Source organism: Hibiscus syriacus, unplaced genomic scaffold, assembly GCF_006381635.1.
Source record: "Hibiscus syriacus cultivar Baekdansim isolate YM2019G1 unplaced genomic scaffold, ASM638163v2 tig00109980_pilon, whole genome shotgun sequence".
NCBI classification, from domain to species: Eukaryota; Viridiplantae; Streptophyta; class Magnoliopsida; order Malvales; family Malvaceae; genus Hibiscus; species Hibiscus syriacus.
Genome location: NW_024062547.1, coordinates 199,971 through 218,327, shown reverse-complemented (window position 1 = coordinate 218,327; position 18,357 = coordinate 199,971). Strand labels below are relative to the sequence as shown.

Genomic DNA, 18,357 nt, shown 5'->3' with positions numbered 1-18,357 from the left:
TTAATAGAACTGAGATTACAGGTTTAAATTCAATTTAAAAAATATAAATATGAATGGTATAGGGAGCATAAGAATAAAAATGAATATAAGATCGATTGAATAATCTTTCAATTTTGTAATGATGCAATTTTGTTTTACATTTGTCTCATTAATAATTATCTTTCTTTATTTTGACAGCTGGAACTAAAATATAACGTTACGTATAGTTCTAAAAAAACAATTGGGTAATCAAAACATAATCGTATGAATAGATGTGAGACTAAATAACGAAATTTACCCAAACATAAATAGAAAAAAAAGAAGGAAAAAAAACTGTATGCCACCACCAAAGGTGTCTCTCCTGACCTAACAATGTATGAGCTCTATGGGGAGGGAGTGTGATAAAAAGAATAGTATAAGCGTACTATTTACAGTCACTCTGCATATCCACATGATGCAAAAATCCATAATACTCTGCAACCCCTATTTGCTTCTTCCTCTTCTTTCAGTAGTTTGGAAAGTTTTAACTGTTAGCGATCTATGAATGACTTATTCATGAGGTTGACAGCATCATCCATGAACTGCAATACAAATCACGAGTCGTTATCGGGTTCACATGCATTTCATAGGCAACCATTTTTGTAACAAAAACAAGAACCAGAGCTCAAGTAAATTACTTCTCCAAACAATTCCCAGAGTCTCTCTTTTTTCTTATTTTCAGTACAAGGAGATTCACAATCAAAAGAGTATGAAGGAAAAGGAACATGTAAACCCCTCAGCACTTTAGTATCTGACAGACTAGCAAAAACCATTTTAAGTATGCATACAATAAAGGCATAAAATAAAATAAAAAACCTCAAACATTTACTAAAATCGTTATTTTGTCCCCTATTCATTTTTTGGAGCATTTTGACCTTCAACGTTTCATCTTAGGGCAAAAAGTTTGACTAAATAGTCACTTTGACCCTTATTCTTTTTTTCCGGAACATTTTGACCCCTATCGTTTCATTTTAAGGTAAAAATGTCCTTATTTTGGAGTATTAACCATTTGTTAACTAACCATTTCCATCCAAAGAGAGACATTTTTCCCCCAAAAGGCTCCAAAAAAGAATAAGAGTCCAAATGACCATTTTGATCAATGTTGGGATTACTTTTGACATTATGTTACAATAAATTAAAAGGCATTATCATATAAAAGGTTCTCTAAACACAGATTTTTGCTTCATCATAAACTACTTTATCTCAACGCTTGAAAGCTTTTCTTAATCATGTTGATTAATTTCAAATGAATATGAAAAATTTACACTGAAAATAAAGTTCCTTATCACAAAAAACGTGCGAGGCAACAAGTGGGTCTTCATGTGTGCTTTGTGAGAGGAGAGCATCTAAAACTATCGAATTTACCTCTCCAAGCAACTTTAGTTCTTTACCAACTGGCTCCAGAAATTTCATGTTAACTTCCATCGGCCAGACCTGTCAATGTGGAAAAGAGTTAACATAAGAAAAGTTAAGACATTTCTATAACAGAAACAAGCACAATGCTTTGGGCAGATAAAGGGCAGTCATAGTAAGCTTCACATTGAAGATGAGAAAATGAAGAATACGAGTTTATGTTGCTTTTTCGAAAATGCATAATTCGACAGAGTATTGCTTTTCTTAGTCGAAAATGAAAATGTAGCTGCTCGAACCCATATTCTCTAGAGAGAAAACTTGTTCCTTTTATCACTTAGATCACTCAATAGATTCAAACATAACATGGCATACAAAAATAACACAGAAATCTTTGTTAAAACTAGATACAACATCCAATGTCTTCGAAAGCACTTCAAAGGGTCTAACACTCTAAAAACATCATAAACCCTCGAAGATCACTACTTGTGGAGTAAATACCTTGAGACCAAGCAATCTAATAGGCATAATCTGGCCAGTAACAATGCATTCGGGTCCTGCGGCTTCCACAATTGCTTCTGTCAACCCACTTCCGATAGGATCTGGGTGCTGCAAAAGAAACCCCATATTACAAAAGACCAAAAAAGGAGAAAGGAAATACAAAAAGACTATACGCAAAGTAAAAGCAAGGGAGAGGGGTGACCTTCATGACGGCGAGGGCGTAATTGGAGTGAGGGGTTTGAGGGAAACGCAGAACAGGGGAGTGGTGGATTTTCGGGATGGATTTTTCGGCTGAGACCCTCCATGGAGCGTCCTTTTGCAAGGCAGCTCCGCCTTTCTTCGGCATGTTTCCTTGTTGTTTGACGTTGAAAATCAAGCTGAACTTTTGTAAGTGATGAATGGAAAACAGAGAAGTGTAGAAATGGTAGCTCCAACTTCCAATAAGCTTGGATTTACTCGGTTTTCTCGAAGCTCTGTTTTGCTTTTATTTTTGGAAAAAGTACAATTTTAGTCAGTAAAAGTTTAACATGTTTCTATTTAGTCACTCAATAATAAAATTTTCAATTTTATCACTAAACTTTCAAATCTTACTCGTTTAGTCACTCAACCCTTAATTGCTTGGCGCCATTTTTTTTTTTTTTTTGTAGATTTATGTAGAAACCCCTCGATGTGTCCTTTCAAACTTATAATTTTAAACTCCTTTTGACTCATTAATATCAGCATATTTTTTTTCAAATTTGAAAAGTTAAAGAAGAGAAAAGTAATATATTTCGATTTTACATTGACCAAACATCGGATGTTACAAATCAGACAAAAATAAGATTAAAATTCTGATTTGAGTTATGTTGATTTCGAGGAAATTTCAAAGAAAATTAAAGTGAGAAGAAGAAAAAGGGAAAGGGGAAACTTAAATATCAATTACGTCACTAATAATTGCACGAAGATGGGTGACATCAATTATGAGACAGGTTAAAATTTTAGGTTAATTCCATAAATAAAAAGCCCAAAACATGGTGTTATGGTATTGACCTTAAATACTTAAAATTTAAAAATATATAGAAATTTAATTTTTTTTAGAATACGACCATGTATAAAACATTCCTTATGGACTCGAGTTCAATAAATGTAACCCACAGATATGGCCCCGACAGAGGCCGCCAAGAAAACCATAAATCCACAATCTTATCGGTGGACAATATGATTTTGGTCATACACATTGGAAGCTGTAAAAATGAAGCAAAACAGAATTATTTTCTCGTTTGTCTGTATAAAAACAGTTGAACATCAGCTTTCAAGTTGTTTAATAATACATTCTTTGATCCTGTCAAACCCCAGATATTATATCAATTATTACATCTTCCAACTACAGTTAAACATGCTTTTCTTTTCTGTTCTCAATGGATAACAACAAACTAAAACTGAACATCAGAAAGAGACAACATCTTCATTCAAGTAAGAAAACTTTCAAGTTGGAATCTGGGACACCATAAGTCCTATAAAAAAATCTGGTGGAAATTTCTTCACATGCAAACATCACAATCTCTACTACATGAAAGTCATCGAAGCAGACAAGTTTGAAGATCAAATCATAGTTGTTTCCGATGTGACATTCGAAATTCGTACAATTTTAAAGACCAGATTTGGAGAGGAGCCATAGTGTTAAAATAGTAGTTGTCAATCAAAGATACTTTACACAATAATATCTACCTCTATGGTACAACTTTTAACTTTCAAGTATATGTAGACATAAGAGCTTACTGTTTCCTTTTTATCTACTTGCTACCAACATGTTCCTATATCACAAGGTTAGCCTCAGAAGCTTCATAGTTTACATTGACCGCACACGGCGGCAGGGCAAAGTATACTGTACAGCGATGCTAGCAATGTCTATACGGGAGGGGGCTAAGTTGTGATCATAGTTATTCCCAACCCATCAACCGCTTCCAAACTTCTTCCTCGACTTTTCGCATTGGAATGGATAAGCTAGCCCCTTCATCTAGAAGAACTCTGTAAACTTCCCACTCTCGGTCTCCGATCATGTGTCTCGCAATCTCTGCCTGAAAAATATGCAAACTCGAAAAGGTTACATATGCAACTTGCAAAAGGAAAACAGAGAAACATTAATGGACTCCAGATATAACAAAAGTAATGCATTGGGTTTTATGTTTGGACAGACCAGGACGGCGAAGAGGAGTAATCGACAAATGCACACATGCATGTTATTGCAGTGTTAAGTTCAAAATATCAATGAAGCAAAGCTAGTTTTAATCAACAAAAAATGGAATTATTTACGTTGGAAAAAAATACAGAAAGCAAAATAAAACTCCTACAGAAGCTTATACAGAAGAGAGCTGAGGAAGTACCGAGAATATGCAGGTGTTAAGCATCTTTAGGGCAAGGGTAATGTCATAAAAAACAAGAGGCCGGCCCTTGCTCGATAACTCTACAGGGTTTGCAACTAGAAGCTCGGTATCAGGACCCCGGCTCACTACAGCTACTCTGAGTGGTTGCTGCAGTTCCATCTTCAGACGTGAGGACAATGCACTTTGCTTGCTAGGATCAACTATCTTCTTCCCATCGGCTTGCATTATAAACAAGTCGATCTCACACTTCTTTCCTTGTTTTATATAGAAGCGTCCATATGAAATCTAGTCACATTATGAAACTGACGCATTAACATGGTGTAACTAGTTTCTGGCTAAGAATGTTTCCCTTACCAATCGAATATTAAACAAATAAGTGGAGCTTTTGCAATTTGGATAGGATTCACGCTAGTTACGATCAACAGACACACATTGTAATACTGAACACTTAGAATAGAAGCATAGCAAGAGTGGTTTTATCAACTCATAGTGACAACTGACAATGTACTTAGCAACACACAACTAAAGTACAGCGACATAAATTGACCGAAGGTAAAAACCTATAAAACTGTAAATAATTCAACAGGCATAACAATAATACTGTAAATAATTCAACCTAGAGTGAACTTAACATAAATCCTGGTAGGTAGATAAATAGTTCAGTAAAATATTGATTTATTATATAGTAATTAGTGTATCTACCTGAATGTTGTAATCCTTCAGAGTTCTCATTATGTCATATAGAAGACCTTTATGATCTTGACAAACGATCTGAACAAGCGTGTGAGCAGGACTGAGCAAGTTGTCCATCGTGACACAAACATTGTTGGAAGTAAGTGATACACTTGGGAGATCATTAGACGTCTCTACGTTGAAAATATCCTCGGTTATTGCAGGTGGGAGAAATGGAGATGCTTGAGAACATGCGGTAATTTCGGGTCCAACCTTTTCAATGTTAAAGCTAATTATAGCATCCTGCGTGACATCTTCCAATGCTTTATAAGTCTCCTCCTGCCTAATTTTGGTATGCAATAGCTCCCTGGAAAAGAAAACCATAATATTAACAAAGGGTTGTTCAAACTCGGGTGGACGTATATTCTTGTCTACATAATTCAACTCTAATCCATTAATCCTTCCTCCCAAAAGCAATTTTTAGAAGACAATACACCTCCAGTTAGATGTACATGATGTTCTGATTCAAGATACATTTGTAGTCATTCAAAAGAAGCATAACCGATACGGGCTAACGAACAAATATGCATGTGGAATGGAGAACAACACCGAGTACATGAAACATAGAGCTAGTTTCTAAAGATTAGCAAAGCAAGGGAGTTTGATTAGAAGAGATCATATCAAAGGAACAAAAACCTGGTATCCGTGATAAAGAATAGGTCCATCACTGTGCCATCTGGAGTTGTTGATACCTTCACTTTCTTTATATTGAGTTCAAGACTACACAGAACTTCTGTCACATCTGCCGAGCAAAAACATCAAAGACTGATCACTAATACATTTTAAACCACAATTTATCCTCAAATCATTCAGAAAATTGACCCTGACATGATAAATGTCATAAGTGGAGATATCTCCATTGAATGGTAAAAGAAACAACCAAAATTTCATGGGACTTGAAGGTGTGAAACAACTGGAAGATGTTCTGAAAAGATGAAGAAAAAAGAAGAAAACTTTACCATGCAAAAGGCCTTTTCTATCAAAACAACAAAGCTTGAGGAGAAAGACATCAGGGGGCCTTGGAGACTGCAACTCAGAACGGTAATAAGAAATCCCAGAAGCTGAAGAGCAAGAAGGGCAAGCCCCAACCAGTCTTTCTTCACCAATTCCCATCTTGTTGTTGGCTTGCAAACCACCCAAAACACTATATAACACCATTTCCCATCCGTGGATACATCTTCACAACCAACAAATTCACAAAATTAAAGATTATATATACAAATACATGCAATCTGGGATTAAAAAACAAAAACAAGTAAGAAAATTTGAAAATACCTCCTCTGACAATGTTAAGACCGAAAAAGAGCAAGATGCGGCATAAATCACAGCCTAAACCAGTTTTATCAGGGCAGTTTACAGTGATAACACTCGGCTCTCCTTTACCGCCTGCCGAATAATCATTACGTCGTCATCCTTTTGTTCTTCAAAGCTTGAAGAAAGAAAGGGAGAAAAACAGTGAAGATTTGTGCTTTGATTCCTTGGGTGGTTTGTTTTAAATTGAACGTGTTGTTCCGTTCGCAGTGCTTTGTTGAGCAGTAATGTCATGGAGACAGAAAATAAAACATAAAAAAGGCAGAGAGAAGCAGAAAGCAAAGCAGAGGAGAGAAAGTTACTGGTTTGCCTTGCTTCGCTTGTGCTTCACTTGTCTATTTTCATTTATTTATTTATTTATTCCTTTTTACCATTGTTTGGCCATCAAGGTTTCCAAAATCTCGACAACCTTAAGCTGCAACTCCACCCTCAGCCCTAATCAAGGTGTAAACGAAGTAATCATTTGTAGAATGCATAACCACAAATGCCTAAATATGGTTAAATAGTAAATTTAGTCTCTATTATTTTAATAATATTTTATTTTGGGAAATAAAAATTTCTTAATGTTAAGTATTTTTTACTTTAACATTAGAATATTTTTACTCTAAAATAAAATATTGAGAGTTAAAATATTAAAAAAGTTTTAGAGTTACAAAATAGTCCCCTAATTATATGATAATATTTTATTGAGTCTCTTGATTATTAAAAGTTACAAAATAGTCCTCTGGCTATAGAGAATTACTTTGTTCAGTCCCTTGACTATTAAAAGTTATAAAATAGTCACTCGACTATTTATTATGTTCCAAACTAGTCAATTTTTGCTAAAAAATTAACGACAGCCTGAGTTGTACGTTAACATGTTGACTGAGATATGATAAAATCTTATCTAATAATCTCAAACGACTATCATATCTTAGTAAGCATGCTAACACTGAGCTCAAACGACCGTTAATCTTTTAACAGAAAATGACTAGTTTGGAACATAATGAATAGTTGGTGATCATTTTGTAAATTTTGATAGTTGAGGGACTCAACAAACCAACTCTCTATAATTGAATGACCATTTTATAACTTTTAATTGTAAAAACTCAACAAAAATAATATAGCCGGGGACCATTTATGTCCTTTAGACATTTACCCTTAATTAAATGTTATATTCATTTTTTGAAATTATGCCTTTGAAGGATTCAGATTTACCTTAAATCAGAGTTAAAATGATTAAATTTAAATCTCAACTTATAACTAAATGGGTAAATTACATTTTTAGTTATTGAATTATCATTTTGGTTCTGTTTAGATCATCAAACTTTTATTTTTTTATTTCAAAATCATACCTAAAGTTCGGTTTGATCACCTGTCGTTAAAAAATTAACGGAGATAATAACATGAAAAAATCAAAAATTACGCATCAACAATTCTTATCTTTTAATGGAACATGACCAAAATGAACCAGAACGAAATTTCAAGTATGATTTTAGAACAATAGATGAGTAATCAAAACAGAACAAAAGTGATAGTTGGAGATATTAAATCTATAATTTACTCTAATTAAATTTAAATAAAAGTTCACATTTTATTTAACTCGAATTATTAATTTAATTCATTAATATTAACAATATTCATGAGAAATATTTTTTATAATAATTAATTATATGATTTTATATAATATAATAATTATAATCATAATCATAATCAATCATTATATATTAAAACTGTATGATTAATTCAATATTATTAGACAGTTTTAAATGTTTAAAATATGTTAAAGAGAGGGTCCTTTTGAAATAAAATTCCATATATGATTACAATTACTAATTTTTCTCTTTAGTTTTAATAAGGATGATAATTTCCCCATTTAACCTTTTTCTTTGTTCACTCCATAGCATTACCACTTACACCCGATGGTAAGTCACGTGTGTGCACTGTGCAGGGGCAATGAGCCGCCACTACGCGCCGTTTCTCTTTTGCTTTTTCGTGGTCCCCATGACTCACATGACTTTGTACTGCCCTCTAACCATGTCTTGGGAATCCTTGTTGTTGGCATTTAAGAATGTGAAAATAATTTTAGTGATCGAAAATATCTTATAATATATAATTTTATTTAATTTTTTTTTTTTAAAAATGACCATAAATTCGCAATACGATATCAAATTCGTAACGCGGACTCTAATTTTATAATACAGGTTCTAAATTCGTAACGCGAATATGTAAATCGCAACACATAAGTTAAATTCGTAACACAGAAGTCAAATTCGCAAAGCGCGTTTATTTTCGCAACACAAATTTATTTTTTTTCGAATTCAAAACACAATATTAATTTCACAACACAAATGTAACAGTACAATCGCAACGCATAACCTAAAACCCAAAATCACAACTCAGTCACATCTCCACTCTCACTCTCTACGGCGACATCCGTCCCATCTCCGCGACATCCGTCCCCATATCCGACGACCCTCCTCTATCTCCATCTCTCAGCCATCCTCACAACTATTCACGGCCACAAATAAAAATCAACCACTGAGGGTTAGTTTTTTTTAATTATTTATTTTGAAATTTTTGTATTATTATTATATTTTTCATATTTAAATTGATGATAAATTTACTAGTAATTTCAATATATATATTAACTATTTCACTTAGATTGCTTTGTAAATTCATTCGGTTACTGTCAATAATGCTAAACTGTTTAGTCTTTAACCATGTGAGTTTTGGTTGAAGTAATGCAATTCATTCAAGTTTCAATTTGCAGAAGAATAGTTTTTGAAACTTAAATTCGCAACACGAAAATGAAACGCGAAAATGAAAATCGCAACGCGATTTTAGCTTCGCGTTGCGAATTTCATTTTCGCATTGTGAATTTCATTTTCGTTTAAGTTTCAAAAACTATTATTCTTCTGCAATTGAAACTTGAATGAATTGTATACTTTAACCAAAAAAAAAGACAAATACTAACTTCACAGTGTTGCGAATTTAAGTTTCAAGAATAAACTACTACTATTGTCATTTTAAATGTTTATATAAGTGCTTACTTCTGGAATGTTATCTGATGCATTTTGTGAACTATGATGGAATAATGACTTTTGTGAATAACGTGCTAGTTTGAAACATATTTGGCTATATTCCAGTTTAATATCATGTATGTTTATAGTGTATAATTTGTAGTTTTTGGTACATCTAACTTGGTATGTTTATTGTTTTTGTTAGGAATTTTTTTCGGCTTCATTGACTTTAAAGAATAAATTAATCCTAGCCACTACAATTGCGTCGACACTTACACTTGTAAAAAGAAAGTTGTTTGAGAATACATGTTTTGGGCCATGGCTGAAAGTACAACATCCAGGTGGAGATGCTATGTTGACCCATTTGTTTCTTCAGACCATGACTAACGATCTACCCGAGAGGATACAATGTGATGATTAAGAGATATGGTTTTATTTTTCGCCGGCGTATACTTGTTTTGGGCGGGAGGAGTTTTGCTTAATCGTGGTCTACGTTTCGGACGACACGATGAAGTAGGTCGGTACACTAGTCATATCCCCCGCCCATCATGGTTATTCCGGGTTTATCCTGAGCTGGCAAAGGCGAAGCCCAGTTTACACGTCGACGGTTTGAAAAGATTACTTCTTAAAGATGGTTTTACTCGGATGAATGACATTGATGTTGTCCGAGTATGTCTTTTATTACTTTTGAATGGCAACTTTTTAGGCAAAGAGGGCAAACAACCTATTTATGAGGATTTAATATTATTGGTAGAGGACCTAAATGCATGGAACGTGTTTCCGTGGGGTTCATATCTATGGAAAGCTACCTGGAAAAAGTTGTCGTCTGCTTTGAGGACCGTCGTAGTTTGCGTGGCCCTGGTTCCAAATACACTTTGGTAGGCTTTATTTGAGCATTTAAGGTAAGAATTTCTATATAATGTTTCCAAAATTATAATTAATTATTTAACAATTACTAATGTTTGTGTATTATATTGATTGTAGATTTGGATATTTAAGGTTTTTCCCTACATGCGGACATATGCAATCAAAAATTCAAATGATATTCCTAGGGCTATTACCTGGAGGAGGATCCGGCTGTTGGATTGGGAAGATTACTACCATATACGACGATGAATTATGTAAGTTAACACAAATACTACCATATATAAACAAGTTATTACTAGTAGACATTTAACTTTGTTTGAGCTTTTATATTGTTAAGAGGCCCACTATCCATTACAGAGGCTGAGCTTGCCACTGATTGGTGGCAAGCTAGTAAGCGTTTTTGATGGGACGGATGATGAGCACCCCCCACTTCGAGAGCCATCACCTGATCGAGTCGATTCTACAGCTCGACACCCAGAGCCATCTCCTGATCGAGCCGATTATATACCTCCACAATGAGAGCCATCACCTATTCCATCATATCATCGAGCCTCTTCTCCACCATCACCTCATGATAGGTGACCGACAAAGATGCCACGACATTTATCTCCATGTTCTCCACCTCCACGGGATGAGTTAGGGGAGTTACGTGATGAGGTCAGTGTTTTACGTGATGAGGTCGGTACTTTACGTGACGAAAATGGTGCATGGCGTGATGAAGTATGGTCTTTACGTGGTGATATGATGTTTTACGCGATGAAAATTATGTTTTACGTGGTGAGGTATCTACTTTACGTGATGAGGTAGCCGCTCTACTTGAGATTGTTTCATCGTTGCAGAATGAACGCAATGAGGTAAGTTTGTTTAATACTATACTAAAAATGCAAATAACCTTTTTTCGGCATTATTTATTTATTTATTTATTTATGTATTAATTTATTTTTAACGGCCCGATAAGGTAGATGCTTTATGTCGGGTTTTTCTTGCATGACGGGGTTCACGCATCAGACGTCGTGCAAGTGCCATTACGTCTTCTTTCACCCCAATAGTTCCAAGACTCCGTAAGAAGAAACCCGATTCACCTGTCATCGTTCAAGAGGCCCCTCCCAACCGTTCAAGAGCCCGATTCACATGGCATATTATGTCAACATATTGATAAACCCCCTCACATGCCCTGTATAATGGATGAGAGTTGGCTTTCGTATCAGTTACCGGCCAATACCATTCCTTAGCAGGAGAGGAGAACACTACCGGACACAATTATTGATAATACCCTTTGGGCTAAGACCGCAGTTGATTTTATCTACATAAGCGAAGCCAGGGGTGTTACGTTGACATATGCAAATTCGACGATGATATGCATTTGTTTCTTGATCGGTCTTGGTAAGGTGTTTTATTATGGGTTGAAGAGAATGACTATTTCGAATGGGGGTAAGTCTTATATTCTTCTTATACTGCATTTTGATTAATTTTTTTTAATTTATTAAATTCACTAATATATGTATTTTTTTTATAAAACAACATATTGATGCATGAGTGTCACGTCTTCTGATTATAAGGAAATTGAAGAAAATAAAAAAGACGCGATGGACTATTATGCCTTCGTCTTTTCACGTAGCTCACTTGAAGGATCAGAGAGACGCTTCATATGTGTTGGGTAATGGAAAAGCTATCATTTATCCTGCGTGGTGGGAGGTCGATAAAGTTAGTATTTATTTTTGAATATTTTAAAGGTGTTCATAAATTTTATTTGATTTGCACAATTGAATTATTATAAAATTGCAGGTGTTTATCCCTGTTATGGAACGTCGTCATTGGCTTCTCGTCGAGCTTCAGCTCCCATCCCTGAAGACGATAGTATATGACATCATGTTGAATTACATACCATTTTCTGATTTAAAAGATATTATTTGTAAGGGATGGAGCGCTCATTTGGCTAAATAATTGGATGCGATTGATTATTGGACTAATTCTGGAAACAAGAAGGCAAAAAAGTTCAAAGTTATAATGATGAGAGAGACGAGACAGCGCCACAATAAACGGCGGGAGCTAGAGGGGATTGTGGTCCTCTTGTATGCATGTGCTTGGAACGTTTGACGACAGGAGGTAAACATTTTCTACCTCCCATAGATAGAGATAGAGGTGCAGTAGGGTTGTGGTTTCGACATTTTATGGCTAGAGCGATATATGCGAGACGTTGCCTACCTGCATCCGCGTGTTGAAAGTGTGGATAAACAACCATTTGTTATTGGTAAGTTTGAGCAAGTGTTGTTTTAACATATATACTCTTTGTTGGTTTGAAAATGTTTGGTTAAGTACCTAGAATTCAATAATTTGTTGTTTGTTGGTTTTAGATGTGTATAAAATCTCATGGCCATAACGTGAACTGTTGGTTAAGTACATAGAATTCAATAATTGATGTATTTGGATGTAAGCTCCCTATTGTTAGGAGCATTTGGATATACTGTCTGGGGCTAATTGTATCAATGTGTTGTCAAGTGTAAATAAGAAGAGAATTATTTTTTTTTGTTTAAATGATTTGTTGTTTAATTTCAATTTGCATTATGTTGAAAGCAAAAAAGACCTATTGAAGGTACACTTTCGCAACGCGAAAGTCAAATTCGCTACTCAAAAGTCAAATTCACGTTACGATAGTCAAATTCGTAATGTGATAGTTAAATTCGCAACGCGAAAGTCAAATTCGCTACGCGAAGGTCAAATTCGCAACGCGATAGTTAAATTCGCATTGCGATTTTTGCATTCCGATTATTGCGATAGTCAAATTCGTAACGCGAAAGTCAAATTCGCATTGTGATTTTCGCGTTGCGATTTTTGCCTTGCGAATTTGACTTTCGCATTGCGAATTCAAGAAAAATACCTTCAAAAAGCTAACAGACAACAATATGATAAGTGATAACAACTGAACAGATCATAGCAATGTTCAAACTCAAGTTACTAATGCTTGTTTAACTGAAAATGTATGCATTCACACATAAAATACACATAATACAACGTTTGCATTTAAAAACCACCTAAGTTAATAAGTCCCAAAAGGTGAAGTCGGTTGTGATTGGGATTTTGATTTTGATTACGATTTTGATTTCCTTTTGCTTGGCACCATATGAGCTTTGGATTTTAATGAGGATCCATATTTTGGTAGAGAAAAAGATGATTGTGATGGCACTGATGATTCACAGGTCAACCTTGTATGACCACTTTCCTTGCACCGACTACATGTTGATATCCTCTTATCTTCACCCTTAAATGGTATACGATCGTGATTTTTTTGGTCGGCCAGGCAGCCTGTTGTCCATGACTGGTGGAAAAACTGTTTGTAAGTCATCTGGTATGTCTCACTCAAAAGAATGTGGAATAGGGTAGACAATCTCGGCATAAGTCTATCGATATACTTCTGTAGTGTATCAATCTATAGCGTATGCGCTTGAATCATCTTGGTTTATATGAAGAGCAACTTTTATAACATGGCCACACAGATAACCATATGTTTGCCATTTCATACTACTACACGTCTTTGCATTTAGATCGACAAGCCCATTTAAGTTATTATCCAATACTTCAAACAAAGTGTTTGAACATGGTTTAACTTTCCATGACGTTGACTTCACAACACGTTTCATTATCTTTTTTTCAGTCCATAGTATAACACGACGTTCCAATGTTCCTGTAAATTTAAATAAATAATACTTAGTATAATATTTAAATTAAATATGATAAGTTACGAATTTAAATAAAATAATACATGCATGGTTTCTTTTCTTGTAGTACCACTGTTGAATAGAGGCTCGAAAAAACTCCATTAACATAGTAATGGGTAATTTTCGGGAATGACGACTTAGAGCGTTGATTGATTCTGCACTATTAGACGTCATGAAACCATATCTTGCTCCAAGTTGATGTAATCTTGACCATCTTTCAAACCCGACATCTTCTAGTGTTTGAGTACATTGAGGCAAAACACGTCTTAAACAATTTATATGCTTATTAAAATCTACTTCCCGATAAGCTTTTACAGCCTTCCAGTATGTCCATTTGTGATTTTTTATACCAGCAGACCTTGATTTTAGATTTCTGTACAAATGAACACCACAAATTCCATGAAAAGCATCTGGGAAACACCTTCTAACAGCGTTGTCAATTGAGTTTGCCCTATCGGATATGATTTTCAGATTGCTAATAGAACCTATGCAATCCCTAAGATGCCCCATAAACCATGTCCATGAATCAGAGGTTTCAGATTTGCCAACCTCGTAAGCTATTGGCAGTATCCCATTGTTAGCATCCATGGCTACTGCTAATAAGTTTACTCCAAGGTATCGACCTTTCAAATGTGCTCCATCAACTATAATAACTGGGCTCATGTAAGTAATAAAAAAACGAATCTACAAAATAATATACACAAGAAATATAATCATTTAAATGTAAAATGCATGTAACTAACAAAAATGAGTCAACAAAATTATATTGATTTACTAACCGCAACACCAATGGCGATAAACAGCAACTCAAAGCATCCATCTCTATCTGTTTTGATATAAGTTACCGACCCAGGATTTTTCAGCTTTAAATTGTGAAACGATGCTTCTGGCGACCACCTCAACAATTCCAAGGCATAACATTTGGCTCTCCAAGCTTGAGAATATGAGATACTAATCTTGAACCGAGCATTCATGTCAATCATAATTTCATGTCCACGATATACTCTGCCATTCAAAAACATTAACTTAGCCAGAAAACCACCCAATACCTTTTTGTTTGCCTGTCTATGGTGAGGAAAAACTTGGGTTCTTGAACATGTATGTTTATCAATAAAAGTCCTAACTTGAAACATTTCGCAATCTTTTATCCTCTTTGCAATCATACGCCATGTACAATTTTTGTCAATCATACACTTTGTTTCGAAATGATCTTTGCTTGATTTGTTAACTTTTAGTTGATAGTCATCTTCCACACATTTTGTATACAAAGCTATCTTCAAGTCTTTATTTGTATCAAAACAATCATCTTTCTTGATACAAATAACTTTTGTGTAACAATCAACTGTTATCTTTACCAACTCTTCTTCCGGTATCTGAAGTAATTCTGGCATATTCCCGTGGCATTTTCTTCTTTTTCTTTTCTCTATGGACTTCTTCTTCTTCTTTTTCTTCTTCAGGGTTATATGAATTACAAAATGGATGTTTAACATGTTCATTCACAGTCGTAACTCCCTCCTCATTATCATCAACAACATCTTCCTCGGTAGCGTCTGTTTCATCAGGGTATTGACCAATATCAAAATCATTATACACAGGGTCTGTTTCTTCTTCTGAAACATCATCAAAATCCGAGTATTGACCAAGATCAAAGTCCGGGTATTGACCAAGATCAAATTTCGAATACTGACTAGTACTCACAATTTTTTCTGTTGGCTCATCATCGTCTAACTGGTCAATCCGAAAACCGGAATTTGGTGCTGAAAGTTGATTGAGATTTGGATTAGAGAAAGGTTGTGGGTTTTGAGATTGTGTTTGGTATTGAAAATGTGGTTAAACAAAATTTTCTTAGTTATGAAATTGTGGTGGAATCATTAAATTTTGAGGTTGATAACAACGTTGTACATTGTGAGCACCATAAACTGGGGTTGAAGCACTTAGTTGATTACTACCCGTTACTGACCCAACTTCACTACTTCTAGGTTCAACAACATACAATGTAACATCATCTTGCGAAACACTAATGTAAGTAATGAATCGTTCAACATCTTCATTGTCGGTTAACAAATAAACTTTACATTTTCTTTGATAAGATAGCCTAAATCCACTTAGAGACTCTAAATTTAATTTATTTATAACACGTAACATTAGAGTTTCATAAGTTAACTTTTTTAATGACAATTTTAGTTGAAGATTCATGGGTAAAGGCATATATTGTAAAACACCATGAACATTCTCCCATGACCCTCCAAAACACAAATCTATCCAAACATGATCAACATTAGATGATCTTATTCTACAGATTGTAAATTAATTTACTAAACAAACGAGCTATAAACTAGATATCATCACTAACTTAGAGAAAATCATACATTTATTAAGTTGATAGTTGATAATTTGGGAGAGAAATCATTGAAAAATTATATAGAAATAAAATTATGTAAAAAAAATTAGAGATGGGGAAGGATGTCGTTGGATATTGGAACGGATGTCGCCGGAGAAAGTGATAGATATAGATGGAATGAGTTGCGATTTATGGATTTAGGTTATGAGTTGTTGTTGCTGCGTAGTTTATATACCCAAAACATTTGTGTTGCGAAAATAAAAGCTGTTGCGAAATTAAAATTTGTGTTGCGAATTCGAAAATCGAGTTGCAAAAACAAAATTTGTGTTGCGATTTAGAAAATCTTGTTGCGAAAAGGAAACTTGTGTATGAAAAATAAATTCGCGTTGTGAATTTGAAATTCCGTGTTGCGAATTTGACTTCTGTGTTGCGATTTACAAATTCGCGTTGCTAATTTGGAACCTGTGTTGCGAATTTGTTGGTCATTTTCGCAAATCCAAAAAAAGTTGGTTAAAATCGTATATTATAAGGCATTTTCGGTCACTGAAGTTATTTTCTCTTTAGGAATAGACATAGGTCGGATCGGGTCAGATTTGGGCCAATCCGATCTCATCTAAAAATTTTACATCCTTCATCCGATCTGATTCGACCCAAAAAATGTATATAACCTCCATTCGACCTGAATCCGACCCGATTTTTTGAGATAAAATCCCAACTCAATCCGATCCGAACTGAAATAAAAAAATATAATAATAAACCCTAAAATAACCCAAACCTAACATAATCTTAAAAAAAACCCGACCCGAACCCGATTTTTTTAAAAAAAGAGGTCTGGTCGGAACCTGTAGTGTTCGAGTCCCATGCCCTTCCCTAGTTAGTATCATAATTTTATGTTAGGACGAATTTTTAAAATTTTAAAATATGATAAATTTATAATAGAAAATACATAAAATATTTAAAATATTTTATAATTTTAAATTTTAAGAGGAAGATTGTCTGCCTCCACTCGTTCCCCTCAATCCATCCCTAATTATCCCTTGATGTTGATTATCACCGTCGATACTTCTTGTTTGCTATTTATTTTTTTATACTATATCTTTAATTTTTCTTCATTTTTTCAGTTTTTAATAATTCTACCTCTAAGGGGCGGAATTAAAAATTTGTTAAAGCGATGGTAAGAAAAAATAGAGGGAGTCCAATAATATATATTGATTAATGATTAAATAATAATTTTTTTTCAATTGAGGTGCATAATAAAACTTATTTTATTTATTTCTCAAATATATATATATATATATATATATATATATATATATATTCAATATTAATAAACTTTAAAAAAATAGTTGGCAGCAACCCAGACAATTGTTGGCCTCTACGATGTTATGCTCTTGTATGCATTTATGACACGTTTTTCTCTATCTTTATAGAATATTTTTCTTTAACTTTACACGTTTTCGATTGTTTGACGTTGTTTTTGTTTATCTTTCCGTCAGGGTTGGATTTGACATTTGTCATAACTGATCAAGATAACGTTTATTTGTTATCATGTTGATATTCTCTGTTTTGGACCATCATATTGAATTTGGATACGTAATTTGCGTTCGTGAATTGTTTTTTCACGTCACTCGATTTTGATTTGCGGTTTATCAGTGGTCTTTCAATAGCTTTATCCCCTTTTGTAGTTCGTTTACTGATGCGACCATATTTGTTCATAACTATCTTTTGTTCGAGTTTTTTTAGGTTTTTAGCCTTTTCCTTATATGGTTATCGTGTGATCTTAAGTGTCTAGTTTTTGTATAGTTATAGAAAAAATATCTCAATTATATGTTTATTTTACTATTATAGTTGTAAGTTTTTACTGTAATTCTATATATTTCCTCTTTTTAATAAAATTAGCGGCTTCTATAAAAAAATATCATGTTTATTTTTGAATTTTCTCTAATTTTAAGAATGTATGTCTCGTGTTTTATAAATATATAGAAATTAATTTGATCAAATAATATTATTTAAATTATAAATTAAATTATTAATTTAAAAATCAATAATTTATTTAACAAGTATAAAATTAAAATTATTAAAAAAATAAATTATTTATCTAAAATTGAGGAGAATTTGAATAAAGATATTAATGGTGACAAATGAATTTGGACTAA

The 18,357-nt window shown here is 33.9% G+C and overlaps 1 protein-coding gene and 1 pseudogene across 1 annotated transcript; both read right to left on the bottom strand.

Annotated features, from left to right (window-relative positions):
• Positions 1-322: 322 nt before the first annotated feature.
• On the bottom strand, positions 323-2,272 carry LOC120211692. Its single transcript, XM_039210182.1, has 4 exons — positions 2,072-2,272; positions 1,870-1,977; positions 1,384-1,452; positions 323-560 (listed from the first exon to the last, which is right to left on the bottom strand). The coding sequence occupies exons 1-4, from the start codon at positions 2,213-2,215 to the stop codon at positions 510-512; spliced, it is 372 nt and encodes a 123-aa protein (XP_039066113.1). The 5' UTR covers positions 2,216-2,272; the 3' UTR covers positions 323-509.
• Positions 2,273-3,680: 1,408 nt separating this feature from the next.
• Positions 3,681-6,524, bottom strand: LOC120211691 (annotated as a pseudogene).
• Between the last annotated feature and the right edge of the window lie 11,833 nt (positions 6,525-18,357).

Excerpts from the sequence above, each read along its gene's own strand:
- LOC120211692 (XM_039210182.1), bottom strand. The coding sequence starts at position 2,215 with ATGCCGAAGAAAGGCGGAGCTGCCTTGCAAAAGGACGCTCCATGGAGG. Across the intron at positions 1,453-1,869 it reads TTAGATTGCTTGGTCTCAAG|GTCTGGCCGATGGAAGTTAA; the intron begins GTATTTACTCCA and ends CCACATTGACAG. Across the intron at positions 561-1,383 it reads AACTAAAGTTGCTTGGAGAG|TTCATGGATGATGCTGTCAA; the intron begins GTAAATTCGATA and ends TTTGTATTGCAG.